The sequence below is a fragment of the Paramisgurnus dabryanus genome, chromosome 21, assembly GCF_030506205.2.
Source record: "Paramisgurnus dabryanus chromosome 21, PD_genome_1.1, whole genome shotgun sequence".
In the NCBI taxonomy this organism is placed as follows: domain Eukaryota; kingdom Metazoa; phylum Chordata; class Actinopteri; order Cypriniformes; family Cobitidae; genus Paramisgurnus; species Paramisgurnus dabryanus.
This window is the reverse complement of record NC_133357.1, coordinates 31,850,442-31,869,193: the sequence shown is the minus strand read 5'-3', so window position 1 is coordinate 31,869,193 and position 18,752 is coordinate 31,850,442. Positions and strand designations below refer to the sequence as shown.

General features: G+C 40.1%; 1 protein-coding gene across 3 annotated transcripts in view; it reads right to left on the bottom strand.

Annotated features, from left to right (window-relative positions):
- LOC135775983 (protein spire homolog 2) overlaps positions 1-18,492 on the bottom strand; it is a 105,496-nt gene extending 87,004 nt beyond the window's left edge. For 2 of the 3 annotated variants that reach the window (XM_065286603.2, XM_065286604.2), the window contains exon 1: positions 18,115-18,492. In XM_065286603.2, coding sequence (XP_065142675.1) covers positions 18,115-18,373 — 259 coding nt within the window. In that variant the 5' untranslated portion in view covers positions 18,374-18,492. The remainder of the gene's footprint in view (positions 1-18,114) is intronic. The other variant, XM_065286602.2, reaches the window with a different exon arrangement.
- Between the last annotated feature and the right edge of the window lie 260 nt (positions 18,493-18,752).

Sequence of the window (18,752 nt, the reverse complement as noted above, 5' to 3'; positions counted from 1 at the left end):
CAAGACAGTCTTATTTCAGAATATTAACAATTATAAAGCTGACAATTATTCTTGCCGTGTGTCTCAATTCGTTCCCTAGCTCCCGAGGTCGTGAATCAGTATATCGTGTACACAGGTTCGGGCACTGGTAAGGACCCTAGCTCACTTCACATTGGGACAATGTTCACTTATTTTTCTGTCACGTGGCTGCTTAGCGCGTTGTGATTATTCACAGCTGTTACTCATCAACAACCGGCAAAACCAACATCTCTCTGACTTAATTTTAAAAAAAACAGTACATTGTGGAAAATGCTGTCATTATTCTCTTACATATCTGTGCATAAAATTGGAGGCATATAATTACATTTTAAATGTAATAAATATATTTACAATTTTAAATAAATATTATTATTTTAAATATTGAGTAGATTGTGGTCCCTTACTGTGTAGCAATGTGTGTTTATATTTACAACTAAAACAAACGTTTGTCTTTATAAAAGTTCTGTAACATTTCATAAAGTTTATTGAGTTGGATCACGTGATGTTCGGGTGGCGAGCGTCAGAAAAAGGTCACGTGATTTCCGGTTAGGGAACATAGGGAACATCGATGCTCACTGGTTTTTGCGTTGCATTGTGGGAATTTTTAGGGAACGAACGTTCCAGTGCACTGAACGGATTTTGCGATTGAGACAGCCCTTAAAATGGCCGACTCCCTGATCAGTGCCCTGACTACTGAACAAGGGAGCTGATTGAGACACACGGTTAGTTAATTGTAACTTTATGTAATATTCTTATGACTTGTGAATGTAATGCTCAGTTAATTTAAATAAACCAGGTTTGATGACGTATGCAGCCCACATATGCGACCTGTGTAGACTTAAAGGACAAGTTCGGTATTTTAGACTTAAAGCCCTGTTTTCAGATTGTTTATGGTCAAATAGAATGGTTTTGACTGAAATTTCGACATTTTCGGCTGCCCTGAGAATATTCGCGTGTTTGTGTTTCAGCTCAGACCTCTATAATGGATTTAATGGTGCACTGGAACAATCCTTCCTAAAATGCATTAAACTTTCGTTTACAAAGACGTGAAACTCACCGAGTGGTCAGGGGTGTTCACTGGTATGCTCACACAAAAATCGCTCCAAAAGACGCATTCCAACAGGTTTTATCGTAGTTTTTACCAGCCCCATGGACTTGTATTAGATGTCCTGTGAGGTACGGTATTACTCCGAGCCGGGAACTTTGTTTCTATTCTTGCAATAGGCAAAGGCGGATTAGCGCCACCACCTGGGCTGGAGTGTTTATTATTCAAGCTCTAAGCGGAAGAATGTACGGGTGTGAGGCGTTTGGAAAAATAGGTCCACAAGTTAACAACGAATGCTAAAACAGCTGTTGGAAAGCATCTTTTGCAGCGATTTTTGTGTGAGCATATCAGTGAACACCCCTGACCACTCGGTGAGTTTCACATCTTTATAAACGAAAGTTTAATGCATTTTAGGAAGGATTGTTCCAGTGCACTATTAAACTCATTGCAGAGGTCTGAGCTGAAACACAAACACGCGAAAATTCTCAGGGCACCCGCAAATGTCGAAATTTCAGTCAAAACCATTCTATTTCACCATAAACAATCTGAAAACAGGGCTTTAAGTCTAAAATACCGAACTTGTCCTTTAATCCTTCGGCTGCAACAGCTGCAAACCGTGATGATCCCGCGATCTAATGCTTTGATTTAAAAGCCTGTTGAAGACCTATTTTCGAGGACATTAAAACACGTCGCCAAGGAAGCGAAAAGGGGATTTAAAACGACAACGCGACAGGAAAAACAACAAGACCAAAGTCAATATTGGAGTAATGTTAGTTTTCCAATATGGGACTCAAGGGAGACAGAAGTTGCACTTTATATCTTCTCCACAGGAAATTCAGCATATTCGTTTACATCTATACAGTTTATGTTGTAAACTTAAAGTTTTATAGTTCCTTGGCTAACTATAGCATGATTATGCACAAGCAGGGCAGGACTTAACAGGGTGGAGGCCCCTGGGCTTGAATAAATTTTGGGCCCTACACTATCAGAACAAAAGCTGTCACTGGGACGGTACCCTTTAAATGGTTCCTAAAATTGACCATTTAGGTACAGATATAGGCACATTTGTACCCATTATATGCACTCTTTAGGTACAAAGGTGTACTACTTGGAAGGGTATCACCCCAGTGACAGCTTGTGTAAATTATCTTCTGAGAGTGCGCACATACAGTAAACAACCTAAAATAAAAAATATATCATAGAACTACATTTTAGGGAAGTTTCCCGACAGGGTTTAGATTAATCCAGAACTAGGCCTATTGCTATAGGTTATATTAGGGCATTCAAGTAGTTTTTACAAACAAACCTTACAAAAATATTACTGGTGTGCGTCAAACATGCATTTTAGTCTGGGACTAGGATAAGACCTGTCTAGGAAACTGCCCCTATGTCTCTATAGCAGAACATAAGCCCAGTCTAAAATTAAATCATGTATTTTTAGGGATGTCACAAATCCAAATTAATCATGCACATTAAAAAATACCCTATAACAACATTTAAAATCATTGTGTAAGACTTAGCTTAAGAAAAGAATGAAATGTCTTGATAAACATTCACCTTAATACACACCATATAATGTTATAAACATAATCAACAAGTGTATTTTGTGCATATAGCCTAAGTGGTGCAGTGTTTAACAATGAAAAACAAAAGATTTTAGGATGTTACTTAATAATAATGACAAGACCATCATGTAATATTAGACACCAAAAACCAAAGTGGAGAAGATGATCATTAATTAATTTTTGCGTCTGATATGAACGTAATACATTAAAACCTTGAACGTAGATATAAAAATGAACACTTTTCAGAAGTTTAAACTGATTCTGTTAGCAAACATGCTGAAAGAGAAACTACAGGAAAGTTAGGCTAGCTAGTGGATTATATCAAAAACCATCAGGACATCAACATGGCCATAATTTAGTGAATCCTCACCTCCAGATGAAGTAATAAACTGGACTGATGATATAAATGTTGACATAATCATGTGCGTTGTTAACTCTCCGGATTTTGTTATGTTTCGTAGCTCTGCTTCACTCGTTTATTTCTCCACAGGGACTGTTTGGTGTCGTGTGAGCTGCAGATTGGATTTCATTTGGCGCTACGCAGACCGCTTGGTGATGTCAAAGTACCGCGAGAGCGATTAGAAAGCAGACTTCTCTGTGTGATTTCTGAATCGCTCTCGCGGTACTCTGATGTCATTCTTTTGGCTTTTGTTGAACAACATGAATACACCCGTCTGCTTTACAGTCACTTTTGCGCCCTTTTAATTTGATTTCATATGATGATCGGATCGCGCAGTGCCGCATGAAGTCAAATGCACCAAATACCAAATACCCGACTGTATAGGAGGTTAAACCCCCCAAAGTAGCAAGTGGAGCATGCGAATGGTGAGTGATTCAGATGTCAATTTATGAATGAAACTGTCAAAGGTTTGTCACACACTGTTAAGTATTTTTACGCTTTTTTAAATGGGTATAAGGAAATCCTTGACCATTAGTGGGTAAATTGCGTATAACGGCATATCACGTTAGATTACAAACAAACAAGAAAAACAGAGTTACAAGACAATAGACTACTCTAGTAATCTTATTCATACTTAGCGCTTTATTTTTGCGTTGCTCCTTCTCATTATCTGTAAAGCTCATTCATGACTCGCATTTCGCGTATTCGCTATTATACTAGCCTCTATGGTTTTCAAAAGCGGTAAACTCAGCGCATCATATTCAGCACCAAGATGACTGACATATATTTATTAACGAATTAAATGCAGCACCAAACAATTCCGCACCAACCAAATAGGCTAAGGCTATAAAATAAAAAATGAAAACGACTGAACAAATCAAATGAACGCAAGCAAGCAAGCACGGAGGCCCCTATTGGCCGGGGCCCCTGGGCTCAAGCCCAATCAAGCCCAATGGTAAGTCCGGCCATGTGCACAAGACTGTTAGTGTAAACATGCATGTGGTTTAATGTGTTCAAACAGCCACACGCCGTCTCTCCGCCCATTTATGTAATCTGAGGTACTGAGAAATGTTTTTCATCTTCTCTGACCTCTAGCACAAACACACGGTGACAGCCCTATTTTTAGCCTTTCATTGATAAAAGTGATCTGCGCGTCTTTCGTTTCATCTTACAAGCGTGTGAAAGTTGAGCGATCTTATTTCACCAATATCAGAGAAAGCTCTTACATATACACGGACATGTAACATGTTTACTTAAAACATAAGCATTGGACTCTGACATAATATTAGTTTGCGTCCATTTAAACCCGTCATTACTCCCGCTCATGATTAAATGACAGGAGAGGGACTCGTCCACAGACCATCCCCTCAGTAATCTGGAGAGAAGCGGTCGAAATTCGAAAATGGACAAAAAGAGACGGATTTAAACACAAAGTGTAAACGTGATGCGTCTCTCTTGTCCACTTGTGATCCGATCAACGAAAACACATCTTAATACCAAGTGTAACAGCCCCTGGGATATTCTTCCTCGCTTCGATGAAAAAGGAGTGTCTAAGCTACGTTTATGGATGTATGTGATTTTAAGCGGACATATCATGAAAATCAGACTTTTTCCGTGTTTTACATAAATCTGTGTGCTTTGATGGATCACAGGCAAAGGACATTGCAAATTGTTCATTTTTTTCATTGCTTTAGTTTTGTAGCTACTGGAAGCCATGTTAACCTTGGCATGACACGGCCACCGTACGAGTTAAAACGCGTTCAGAATGGGGGGGCTAGAAAGTAATATTCAGTTGGTTGTCATATTAGAATTTCACCGCTAGATGGGAGTAGATCTTACACAGTGGAGCTTTAAGATAATCTTAAAAACATAGGTGTCCTAGTCGGTGTTATTTTAAGATGTCATGAATATGAAATGAAATGCATTTAACATACTCTCTCATATTACAAACATGTACAGAGGCGTCATGCCCATTCAAACTGAGGGGGCAGTTGCCCCCTTGGTTTTATGAGCCTCAAAAATCACTGTTATTCTGTTATACTGTTATTAAAATCTGTTATTTGTCTTTTAATCTGTTTACTATGCACAATATTATTAATTCTGTGCTGCATCCTTGTCACTTTTCGGTAATTTTCGCCATTTTGATAGTGTTTTGATCGTGTTACATTACTTCTGGCAGCAGGCGCTGCATTCGGCACAGTCGCTTGCATCATCAACGTCTGAGCGTGCTCACGAGCTCTTTGCTGCTGCATTTTGCTATCTGAGGAATTAAAACGTAAGAAACGCTCACAACATTTCCAAACCCCAGTACGGTAATGTGCAGTTAACCTCCTATGTGTAGAAAATGTATGGTTTAAAATGTGACCGTCTCAACGTTATATAAGTAGAGATTTCTAGATTCATCTTCTTGGTACAACGCCAAAGTTCGCCAGAGTTCACGGGGGCACGGAATCACACGTTCACATATGAGGCAAAGTTGAATGCAAAAATCCGTTCCTCTAATATTTTTTTGTCATCAAGGCAGGAAGGCTCAAAATAGTGCCATGGAAAAGACTGAAAGCTCTAAAATATTTCGTTTGATGTCCGTGTATGCATAGTGATGGGAGAAACGAAGCTTTTCGAAGCTTCGGATCAATTGAATGAATTGCTTCGAAAATTGATTCAGTTTTTCAATGCAGTTTGAAACACCACACACGCTGGCGACCCCTGCTGGTCAAAAGGGTGTAAAAGCAGATATGTCCAAACATTTTACACTTTTTTTTTACAAAATGTAGCGAATCAGCGGGAGGAGGAGAACGGTGTTATTTAAAACACTATAAACCTCCGACCGAAACACTACGGGAATTGAAGGGAATTTGGGGTAATTCCCATATTTAGCTCAAATGGAATAATAAGTACAATTAACTAATTAATTATACAAATTATTAAGATTTTAAACTGATTTAGCAGAATAATAATAACAATTAATTAATGTATTTGTCCAGCAAATACTCATAATTGTTCATTTAAGAAGTTAATTCTGTGGCCTTTAGAAAATAACATTCTTACTGCTATAAAGTATTTTTAAGCATGTAGCTTTAAGATCTTAACGGCAGATTAAGTGACATTTATTTCATGAGCATTGAACACAGATTGTGAAATGCAAAACCGGTTTATTAAACTACGTTACACTACAAAAACACACAAGACTAACTATACATACAAACAACAAACAAGAAACATATGAAAGAGAAAGAATGGAAAATTAAGAGAGAGAGTAAAGGAAGGGCAATATCACTATAGACTTAACTTCTGCACAAATCATCAGAACTCTAAGAATCACCTTAATTAAAAGGGGCAATAACTTTTTACAGCGAATGAACAAGCGATACTTGCGTTTGGCTTTTGTGAGGCACGTGTGTACGTCCAGCTGTATGGGCGCGTATGCGAGGAAGAGAGTTCCTGAGTTTGTGGTCACGTGACGGAGTCCTTGGAGGTGTCCGTAGGAGTTGTTCCTTTTTGGGTTAATCCGTCGGTCTGGTTTACTGATAGATTACTGTGGCGATTAATTTGTCCAGTTTGTTAAAGTTTGTCCAAGTGTCAGGGTGCCCGTGAAAACTATCCGAGAGAGGGACAGGTCTCACAGCGAGCCCGGCTGGGCGCCGCTGCCTCGCTGTTGAGCAGCCGTGTGGCGTGCTGTGCGTGAACTGTGTGCTGTGAGCGTTGATGAATTGGGGTGCAGGCCTCTTAACCTGAGTTTAGACCAACCCCTTGAAGTTCAGATGACCAATCCAAAAGGGTGTTGATAGAGTAGGAAAACTTTGTCTTTGTTTTACCAGACTCATTTGCATAGATGGACTATGCTAAAGTTTTTGTTAAATAATAATTTTGATTAATATTTAACAAGTTTGATATCAGTCATGGTCAGATGATGCACATCATTGATCAGGAAAGGAAAAGGGGATTATTAAGAGTGTAAACAAGGTATGGTTTGAAACACACATCAAATAGTAATCTCATGAATGTGAATTATGAGACATGCTAAGATGAACAAAGCATCCCTATAGTGTTACAAGAAAGTGGTTCATTACAGATACAAACATGCAATACAAGGATATATAATATATACAATTTAAACCAATTTATTTTGGTCTTAGCTGTGAGACAGACACATGTTTGTGTCATGGCTGCTTCGTCTCTGCTCACGGTTTGAAGTTTGCTTTGAGGTGTTAATTTGCTTAGATTGGCACAATAAAACAGCCAGAGAGAGAGTCAATAGGTCTGGAAATGTGTGTTATCAGGAGATTAGGATCTTTTGATGAAAGCGTCCGAGCAGACCTAGTGACAAAACTCATTCTAGGGTCACAGCATGAAACCGTTAACGACCCAGACTGAAGAGACCTCCAGTGGACGTCCACCCAGATGTTACATATTCCCCCCTTCACGACCGTTAAAGTCCAGGGAGACTTTGGCGGGCGATGATCAGGTAGGTCATGAAGTCTGGATGGCAGGTGTATCTTAATTGTCTGCAGCATTCTGTCAAACAGGCAAAGGGTGATTTGAATGAGATTGGGCTCTGGCTCTGCCTGGGTGTGCTGCCTTCCACGGTTCCATTTGAATGTCCAACAGGAGGACAGCTGTGCACCTGTTCACTGAACTCTTGCATCCCGTTAAATCTTCGTTATGGGATGAAGGCTAGGCTGAGAGTAAGGACGTATCCTATTCCTGCGGAGAGGCACAGTACCGTGTCAGGGGCGGTCCAAGATCAGACAACACAAAGGCTGTCTGTAGCGGGCATCCGAGCGAGTCTCTGGAGGACAGTGTTGAAGTCTGTGACATCAATTAGTTTGGGTCCTCCCTTACGATATCCTGATTTCCAGTTCAGGGTTTACGATGAAGTGGTGGTCCCTGAAGAAAGTTGAGATTTCCAGTTTGATGTGGTACTACTCACTGGGAAGGTGATCAAGTGCCAGGTCATCAATGTGGAGAATCACATCCTTTGGAGTTTGAATCCACTTTGTCTGGTTGTGCAGACTGATGTGGGTGGTTTGTAGGTTAACGTGTTTGTGTAGGCTGGGGTGTTGAACAGCCATCAGTCACCTATGAGCGTTAGTGGCATCGGCTAGTGGTTTAACCGAAGCGGAACACTGGGAGTCGATATTCATGGGCTGCAGCCCACAGATGTCATCAGTGTTGTCCCGAGGAGAAGGAATGTTTGGGCTGAGATAGTGAATGTTTTAGTGCGGCTGCACCTGCGCGGGTTTGATGCAAGATGCAGCTGCTTGTTTGGTGGTGAGGCAGTAAGGAGGCGATTTGGTCTAGTTGGAACTAGTCCCCCCTTTTCTGTTATGCCTCAATGTTTAGTGTGTTGGTTGTGTTATGATGGACCCATCTGAAGATTGTTTCTTTCTGCTCCCTGTCCATCCTGGTCTGGTATGCAACAGCAGAGATTTTGTCCACAATCTGATGGGGTCCTGTCCAGCGTGGCAGAACTTCCTTTGACAGTCACTGGTGAGTTGTGTGAAGTGGCTGTGCAAAGCTGTTGTACCAAACATCGTCATCCACGTCCAGTTCCTCTCATGATGACTTCCAGTCGTAGTATGCCTTCTAGCCCTCAGCCATCTTCTGTAGCTGTTCCCGGGCAGAAGTGAAGGGTTCCAGATGCCTGTGAAGTTCATTGGGATTCTGGTGAGTGGTGTTGGCTGTGATGATATTGGAATCTCAAGGTTGGTACAACAGGTGTACTGGCAGTGTCATCTGCCGTCCCGTCAATGGTTTGAAGGGAGACATACCAGTAAATTAATTTGGGGTCGATCTGATAGCCATAACACTAAAGGGGAGTTTCTGATCCCAGTCCATCTGATTTGCTGAGACACATTTCTTTGACATGCTAGCCACAGTCTGCTTGGTTCTTTCACTTGGTCCGATGAGGAGGGATGATGCTGATGTGGAGTTGGGCGTGTGCGCCTAGGGGTTTCCACACATCTTTAATAATTTCAGCGGTGAAATGGGTACCTCTATCTGAGTTGACTCTCAGTGGCAGTTCGAACCTGGCGAAGATGTGGATCATGTGTAGAGGTGCTGTGTTTTGAGCAGTGTCATTGGGTGCTGGGAGGCTCGACCCACTGTGTGAATTGGCAAATAACCATGAGTAAATGTTTGTTGCCCCTCGTCGACCTGGGTAGCAGTTTACCCAGCCTAAAAGTCTTAAAGTCTGACCAAAATTAGCACCTGTTCTTTGCAGTGGTGCTCTGTGGTTTGGGTTAGCCGATTGTAGTTAGCAGCAAACCAGGCATCCTTTGATGCATTCTGCTAAGTCCTGCTGCATCCAGGGCCAGTATGCCAGCTGTTTCAGTGGTTTGCATGTGGCTCTTGCGACTTGGTGTCTGGCACATGCTGTGTCATGCGCATACATCTGTAGGACCCCCCTATGTCAATGAAGAACCACATGCTTAGGTGTAGTGCGGTCGTCAGGGACATATAAGAGGATACGGTGTTGTATATGCAGCAGGTGTTACATGTCGTTAAGACATTTAAGGGCTGGTGTAGCAATGAGGTCAGAGTTCATGATAGGGCAGGTGGAGGGGACTGAGAGGTGGTTGACATAGCTTGTATGGTGGTGTCGGAGGCATGTAATGCAGCTATGTCACTGTTTGAGATATGTGGAGCCAGTGTAAGTGGCTATGTGATGGGCACTGTGGTGGTGGGCGTGTGTTGGCCGCAGGTCAGTGCAATCACAGTTGGGCGGGTGGGTGGGCTGTTTGTAATGTGCACAACAGTGAACTTGAACTTTTGGTCTGAAACGATGTTCTCGCGACTGGCTGCTGGGTAATCCATAACTTTGTGACTTGGCAATGTACTTCAGATGATTTTCTGAGTGAAAAGGTAGAAGTTCTCTTACCTGAGCCCTAATTTTTACTTTTTAAAGTCTGTTAAAGGCTCAAAACTATCTAACAAGTCTTTGCCAATGAAAAGAGGATATGTGTCCACTGGTGAGATTTACACAGGGTGTAGAAGTCTCATAGGACCGATGGTCAGGTGGATGGAAAGCACCTGTTGCAGTTTGGCTGTGAGACTGCATATTCAGCATACACCTTTGTGGGTTGAGGGTCAGATCTTGTGCTTCATTGTTCTGGAGTCTTGTGAAAAGCTGGAATGACATCAGCATTAGATCAGCTCCAGTGTTGGCGAGGGTTTCCAATCTGACCTTGTGTTTCACGGTGGTTGCTAAATAGAGTCTTTTAGCTACTCCTCTCTCATTCAGGTTTCCCAGGGCCTTAGTACCAGGTTTTGTGTGGTAACTGGAAGGCAGTTAAGGCTGGTCTTCAGTGATTCTGTAGGGAAACAGATGTCTAACACAGCACTTTTCTAGTACCTGCTGAATCTGACTGGTTGATGTTTGAAATACAGTTTGTGTGCCAAAGTCTCTGATTTTTGCGATGACTGGATCGATGGTAACGTGATGAGTGGCAGAGATTTAAGTGTTGCTTGCAGGAGGGTTTTCTGGAAAGTTCTTGCTGTATTCCAGTGCTGCTGCTAGTGATAAATAGTTCGGTTAATCCTCGCGGTTCTCCTTGTGAGGCCTCCTTTTGGATTTGACTTCTTCACTATTTTCAAAATCTCTGCTGACTCAGATGTGTATGTGTCGCTTTGCTTTTGTGACAGTTCAGACTTAGCTTTGTTCACTGTGTGTCGAACCTGGTCCATCTGTTGACTGTTTGGACTTCTCATTCTGACAGGTGCAGGATGGTTTCCATGGACGTTGTCCTCTGGCTGTCTGATGATCTTGGCTTTGAAGTCCTTCGATCCTCTTGGCTCTCTGCTGAAATGTCCTTCACTGTGGCGCTGTTGTTCGACCTCCAGTTGCCGTTTTTGGTAATTTTCAGAGAAAGAAAGGATGACAGTCTTTTCAGAGGTGGCTTTTGTTTACCGTAGGCTTTATGGACGAAGTCCTGCGGCTGTCTGGTTGTCGTCAGGTGAGGGTAGGCCATAAATCCTAAGTGTTGCATTACGGTAAAATAAAGCTTTGCAGGGGGAGGATCTTGATGTTTCCTCCATTCTTGGCTCGTTTTGTGAGCTGGAGTAGACTGAAAGTCAGTTGTAGTAGTAGGCCTGTGGAGTTTCATTTCTGCTTTGTTTTAAGTCCATTGCAGCGATTAGTCCTCATTGTGATTCTGGATCTGAAAACTCTTCTATCAAGGCCATTTGCAGCTCCTTATAATCCAACTTGACACTTTCTGACTGCCGGTCCAGGAAGCTCCTCACCTAATGGCTGGAAGTAATCCATAGCAGATACAGCTGGTCTCTCGTGGTTACATTCGGCAGCGTGTGCACATAAAAGTCAATGTTTTGCAGGTAAGCGTGGATGTCATGGACACCTGCAGTGTTTGGACTAAATGTTGGACTGTTTCTAGCCAGCTTGTCAAGGTCTTTGGGCCACGCCATGTGTCTGTAGACATCATTGGGAAAGGTGTTGGCCCCACCCCCCTTGTGTTCTTGTGAGAGGGTTGTGGACGCTGGCTGGCAAAGTTCTTAACAGTGGGCTCTCACCCCCCTCTTTTTCAGCAGGAAACTTTGGTGGGGGAGTGCAGAGACACTGATTGGATGAGAGGAGAATGATGCTTTCTCTCTCAATGGTTCAGCTTGCATTCTGAAACCATATAAAAGTTATTTTTGGACGGAATCACGTTCGTCCTTAGGTTGGTGATGTTGCTGAACAAGAACTTGAATTTCAGCTTGAGCAGCTTGCAGGTGGTTTTCGTAGGCCTTGGACTTGGCATCACGTTTTTTCTGTTCTGCCTTGGCTCTTACCAGAAGACTTTTGGCCTGCAGGAGCTTTCCCAGCTCCTCTTTGGCGTTCTTTTCCTGCTGCCCTCTGTGCTCGGTGTCTGTGTGGAGTTGCGAGATGGCCTTGTGAAGTTGTCCCGCCTCATTCTTTATCCTCTTGTGTTCCTCCTCAATTAGCTGCTGCTGATCCTTGGATTCCTGTGTCAGCCGATCTAGACGAGTCTGCGCGTCCTCCTGATTCCTCCAGGCTTCCTTTGCTTGGAGCTTTAGCGTTGCTGCATCCTGTTCCAGGTAGGCGACGTTCCTTTCGTCCCGCTTTAGCTGGATGATGAGGTTGTGAGCGATGGCACCTGTGATCCTTGCCATCTCCTTGTGGCTGTAGCTCTGTGTTGAATCACGGGCTATGATCTCGTCCAGGTTGCCATCCCGTTGCTCTCGGTCTCGGCGCTGCAGATCGTTGGCGACATTGGGCAGGAGGTCAGATGTCGGATCGTTGAGCCATGCCTCCAGCTGGTCACAGTGGTTGGCAGGGCTGGGTGATCTGGACACGTTGGCGCACTGGTGGATGACAAAACACAAAGAGCCAATAAAAGTCCGCAGAATTTTAACGAGCTAAAATGAATAAAAAAATATGGGCTATGTGGGTCTAACTGACGTGATCAGCTAGTGGCACAAATAAAACTATTATCGGGGCCTTGCTTCGGCGGCACAGATAATAAGTGTGGGTAAAAAGGAAAAAAAAATTAGTGAATGGACGATGTGTTTTAACCTATTGGTCGCTTCAGACATTTGGTTAATTGGTCGCATTACCAATACATTTTCTCATGGTTTGTGCAGATATGGTTTTTCAGCCCAAAATAAAATAAGATCAAAATAATTAAAATTAATTAATTATAATGATAAAATTAAATTAAATAAAAAGCAAATAGAAGGTGAGAAAGATAAATTACTGAAAATAAAACAAAACAAATACAATAAAATGGATAAAAAATAAAATAAAAATAAGAAAAAAGAGATTAAAAATAAAAAAACTGAAAATAAAATAAGACAGCCAAACAGACAAAGTAAAAAGGCTGAGAAATGAAAAGGATAAGAGATGAAAATAGTTATGAGAAGGAAGTCCCTGTTTTAGCTTAGCAGGTTCTCTACCCTAGATTTAATGACAGGGCCTTACAGGGAGAGGGCACTATGTAGTCATGCGAGCTAGGGGAGTGGCTTAGCTAGAGTGGCTGGGCTAGGCCCAACTTGCGAGGGACAGGGGGCTTATCCTATTGCACCAGTTAAAACATAAATGAATTCACTGAGAATGGGACTTATGGGGCTAGATTCTATTCACAGTAAAGAATTAATTCAATTAAAATTTAAAATAAATCAAACTGCATTAAATTTAAATTTAAACTTAATTAAAATACAATCTCTACAATAGAAAAGAGAATAGGAAAGTAAGGAGCGGGAGAGAACAGCAAAAATGAAATAAAATAAATCAAAATAAAATAAAAATTAAATAAAGAAATAATAACTTAATAAAGGCATAGCAATATTAATTATTATTTATAATTTAAGACCATAACATTCAATATGTAGGAAATAAAACTACAAAGTAGTAGAATAACCTAGTTATCAAAGTAAGGTCAAAAATCCCAGTTTGACTCCTGTCATACACTCCCAAAAGAGTTTATGCGAGGACCAAACGAGCTTTCCCCACCAGATGGCGATATTTCGCCCAACAAACAAAGACAGCGGAAGTCAGGCGTAAAGTGAGAGAGAAGGAGAAGTGTTAGACACTCAAGACTGACATCTAGTGTTAGAACTAGGTAGTACGCTTTAAACTGACAAAGATTCGCTTCCATACAATAATTACATCGGCGACTGCTGCGTTGCTAAGACGACGGATGTAATTTGAGCTGTGTTCGTCCGGTGCCAGTTTTGGCTTACGTTACCGGGACACACAATAAATAAAAGTCTAACGGGCTTTCTTCTCCGATGACATAAGTTACTTGATCAAGGTTTATCTCCTTTAAAATTGAAAAGTCTTACCCTCGGTGCTTACAATTAAAAAAAAAATCCACGTACGTGAATAAAATGGAAAAATACAATAGACAGCTTCTCAAATTGTAAATAATTTCCTGGAGATAACAAAAAGGCCTTATCAGATGGGAGTACTCACTCCACCACCGCTTCGCTCTAAATAAAGGAATTCTACTCTTTATCAGGCGGAATCAGACGGTAATGCGGTTACCTTAAAGACTGCAGTTAACTATAGGGCGCGAGTCTGTTATGTCCTGAAAATGATACAGGAAATTACATTTTCATTCATACCAATATAAGAAAGAACACAGTTATAGCTGATAGTTCTTTTCATTCACACAATGCAAAACACATTTGACCTGTTAACTGTTTTTGCTCAGAAATAATGTTTAAATCTGCCCGCGCATTCTCCACCATTAATATGTAGCGAATCAGCGGGAGGAGGAGAACGGTGTTATTTAAAACACTATAAACCTCCGACCGAAACACTACGGGAATTGAAGGGAATTTGGGGTAATTCCCATATTTAGCTCAAATGGAATAATAAGTACAATTAACTAATTAATTATACAAATTATTAAGATTTTAAACTGATTTAGCAGAATAATAATAACAATTAATTAATGTATTTGTCCAGCAAATACTCATAATTGTTCATTTAAGAAGTTAATTCTGTGGCCTTTAGAAAATAACATTCTTACTGCTATAAAGTATTTTTAAGCATGTAGCTTTAAGATCTTAACGGCAGATTAAGTGACATTTATTTCATGAGCATTGAACACAGAAACAATTCAATTGTGAAATGCAAAACCGGTTTATTAAACTACGTTACACTACAAAAACACACAAGACTAACTATACATACAAACAACAAACAAGAAACATATGAAAGAGAAAGAATGGAAAATTAAGAGAGAGAGTAAAGGAAGGGCAATATCACTATAGACTTAACTTCTGCACAAATCATCAGAACTCTAAGAATCACCTTAATTAAAAGGGGCAATAACTTTTTACAGCGAATGAACAAGCGATACTTGCGTTTGGCTTTTGTGAGGCACGTGTGTACGTCCAGCTGTATGGGCGCGTATGCGAGGAAGAGAGTTCCTGAGTTTGTGGTCACGTGACGGAGTCCTTGGAGGTGTCCGTAGGAGTTGTTCCTTTTTGGGTTAATCCGTCGGTCTGGTTTACTGATAGATTACTGTGGCGATTAATTTGTCCAGTTTGTTAAAGTTTGTCCAAGTGTCAGGGTGCCCGTGAAAACTATCCGAGAGAGGGACAGGTCTCACAGCGAGCCCGGCTGGGCGCCGCTGCCTCGCTGTTGAGCAGCCGTGTGGCGTGCTGTGCGTGAACTGTGTGCTGTGAGCGTTGATGAATTGGGGTGCAGGCCTCTTAACCTGAGTTTAGACCAACCCCTTGAAGTTCAGATGACCAATCCAAAAGGGTGTTGATAGAGTAGGAAAACTTTGTCTTTGTTTTACCAGACTCATTTGCATAGATGGACTATGCTAAAGTTTTTGTTAAATAATAATTTTGATTAATATTTAACAAGTTTGATATCAGTCATGGTCAGATGATGCACATCATTGATCAGGAAAGGAAAAGGGGATTATTAAGAGTGTAAACAAGGTATGGTTTGAAACACACATCAAATAGTAATCTCATGAATGTGAATTATGAGACATGCTAAGATGAACAAAGCATCCCTATAGTGTTACAAGAAAGTGGTTCATTACAGATACAAACATGCAATACAAGGATATATAATATATACAATTTAAACCAATTTATTTTGGTCTTAGCTGTGAGACAGACACATGTTTGTGTCATGGCTGCTTCGTCTCTGCTCACGGTTTGAAGTTTGCTTTGAGGTGTTAATTTGCTTAGATTGGCACAATAAAACAGCCAGAGAGAGAGTCAATAGGTCTGGAAATGTGTGTTATCAGGAGATTAGGATCTTCTGATGAAAGCGTCCGAGCAGACCTAGTGACAAAACTCATTCTAGGGTCACAGCATGAAACCGTTAACGACCCAGACTGAAGAGACCTCCAGTGGACGTCCACCCAGATGTTACAAATAGCAAGATTTTTATTAAAATATGTTTAAAAAATATTTAACTTAATTAAGACATAGTTAAAAGTGTATTGTGTTTTTAGTTTTATTTGGGGCAAACAAATCATTAAAACTAACTACCCTTTTAATTATGCACATTTTTGTCATTAAATCTGTCTATAAACAAAAAGTAGACATAGTGTCATTAGTCAGATCGGATAAATGTTTTATAAACTTGCATAATAAAACTGATCCGAGTTCACCTAAACATTTTAGACAGAAAAAAAGTGTAGGCTATTAGTACAGATTTATTACATGAAAATAGAGTACAATTCCACAATCTACTTACTGTACACATACAGTATTGCAGAACATTTAATGATGAAAGGGCAATAATAATGAAATGCATCTCTATTACAATGCATCCCTATTACATAGCCTCTAGTACTTTTCTTAGTTTCAGGTAACTTGCTTTTGGTTGTAAAGCTGTTGGAGTTTTTGACCGAATCAATAATAATTTAGCACGAGATTGGCTTTATTCCCCAATATTAGCTCTCATTGTCTTTGATCAAAGGCAATGATTTCGTTCAGGAATCGTAAAATCAAAATGCTTAAAAAAATGGGTTACCTACGTACCGCATTCATCGGATCTTGCTCATCCAACTTCCACTACGTTAAATCCACGAACGTGCTTGCAGCAGGACAATATCATTTAGCCAAAAACAACTTATTTCATTCTGATTGCCTGGGTGCATTTAAAAAACTCGAAGCAGAACTGCCCTACGTATTCCTGCGCCCCCCTCGCCCATTAATTGTATATACAGGACAATTTATCTCTTACTTCTCAGCGTGAGAAATACATGTGTGGCATGAGAACTGAATGAAATGCGTGTGTCTCGCGGTGAATGCGTGAGACTTGAGAGCCCTGTTAATTACATTAAGCATCGGAGTTAACAGTACGGTGTCAATGCTTTTTTCACTGGCTTTTAGCTTTCTCCGATTTAAGACTTAAATTGTAATTGACGGTCATATTTAAAAAAAAAAAGACAAGACTGTCATATTACACTACGATTCCGATACAAGAAATTTAAAGAATATAGGCCTACACAAAAGATAATTTAATTAAACAGCAAAGCCTATAGTTTATTAAAAAATTAAAAATGCTTTTTATACCAAATAGTTTTGCAAACCTGTATAAATTAGCTTACTGTAAGAATCTAAAAGATGTACCTTTCCCACACCCACTAGTTAACTTGTAAGCAAACCCAATATATATCTATATATCCTGTTTAGTTTCACATTTATGTTTGCATGTCTATCCTTTTCATAGTGGCATTTTCTCATCATATATTTTGATGACAAGCTCATCCTGTCTTTAAGGTTAAATATATACAATGCATATTATAGAAATGCTATGTGTCTGGTTTTTCTATTGTATAACACACTGTTTGTTTTCTGGCCTGTTCAGTTAAAGTTTTCCCCAGTGATTAATGATCTTACATTTGCTATGTTTGGAAAATATCCTTTGGTTAACTGCAGGTTGGATATTTTAGGAGTATGTGTCAGACCCTACTTCCCTGGTTTTAGTATCACTTCCCCTTATGTTGTTTGGTAAATTAATCATACGATTATTGGCTAGACGGATTCGTCAATATGTTGATCACAAGATTGTGCCAGACATAACCCAGGTGACTAACGTTTCCTTTTTGCATCCTATATAAAGTGAAGGATGTCTAATAAAATTTGGTCTATGATTGAACGGCATTTGGTGTCAGTATCTTTCATGATCCTCTGATATCAGATTTCTCTGCTGCTCACCTCAGATCCTCACCTAACAACCTAAGTACCGAACTTGAAAGAAAATCTCATACTCCTTAGAATTAGATTCTAACACTTACATTTGAATTGTATAGACTAAATTACAATTTATGTTGATTATTTGCCTAAAGACAATGATATAACGATGAATGACTGACTGAGTGAAGACAAAATTTGTCTTTTATTTTAATTAAATTTTAATTAACATTTTAATTAAAAGACGCGATCCTTTCATGTCTTTAAAGATTTCAAGTTTACGGTTACATTTTAAAAGATCAATTTCACTGCTACGCATCCAGTAAAGCGTTTTTTAATGAACAGATTTATCTTAAATTGTGGCAAGAAACTGTAAAATGTAAATTAAAACAGCATTTCTTTAAAAGTATTTCGGATATTATACATCCAATGCAGGTTAATTTTCTTACCGATGTCTGTATTTATCACACGAAGAGAGATGTTTCCGTCCCTGGAAAATAAAACACCATCTTCGGCAGGTAAGACAACACTGTCCCATGTTTGATGACCGGAGTGATGTGATAGTAAAGTACAAAGTTGATAGCACAAAGCCCACGCCTGCTCTTCACTCACAGGTTGATCCTGAATACGGAGGATCTCACCCAAAGACATATGATCATATGAAGACATCTTACATGTGTTCATATCATATAAACACAGCTCCATCATCCTTTCTAAAGCATGCAAAACACCTCTTTTAATTAACAGTGAAAATATTTAAAATACTGCTTATATTTAAAAATCGCTTCAGTGACAACAGCTTTAAATCCATACGGCTGTTCTTCTCACTGATTACATAATTATCTGCACCTGAGAACCGAGACGTTCAGTTCAAAAACGAGCAGGCAGCGCAATTGCACAAAAGCAAGATAAGGATTTAGCTGGGATTTTCCAGTTAACCTGGCTGAATTAATTTAGCCCTAACTCGGTTGCATGAAGGGAGGCTAAATTAATCCACATTGTTACTATATTATTACATACAAAATTCATCTAAATGTACCATTAAAAATATGTGATTACATGTGTAGTTCGTTATATTAAAAGTATA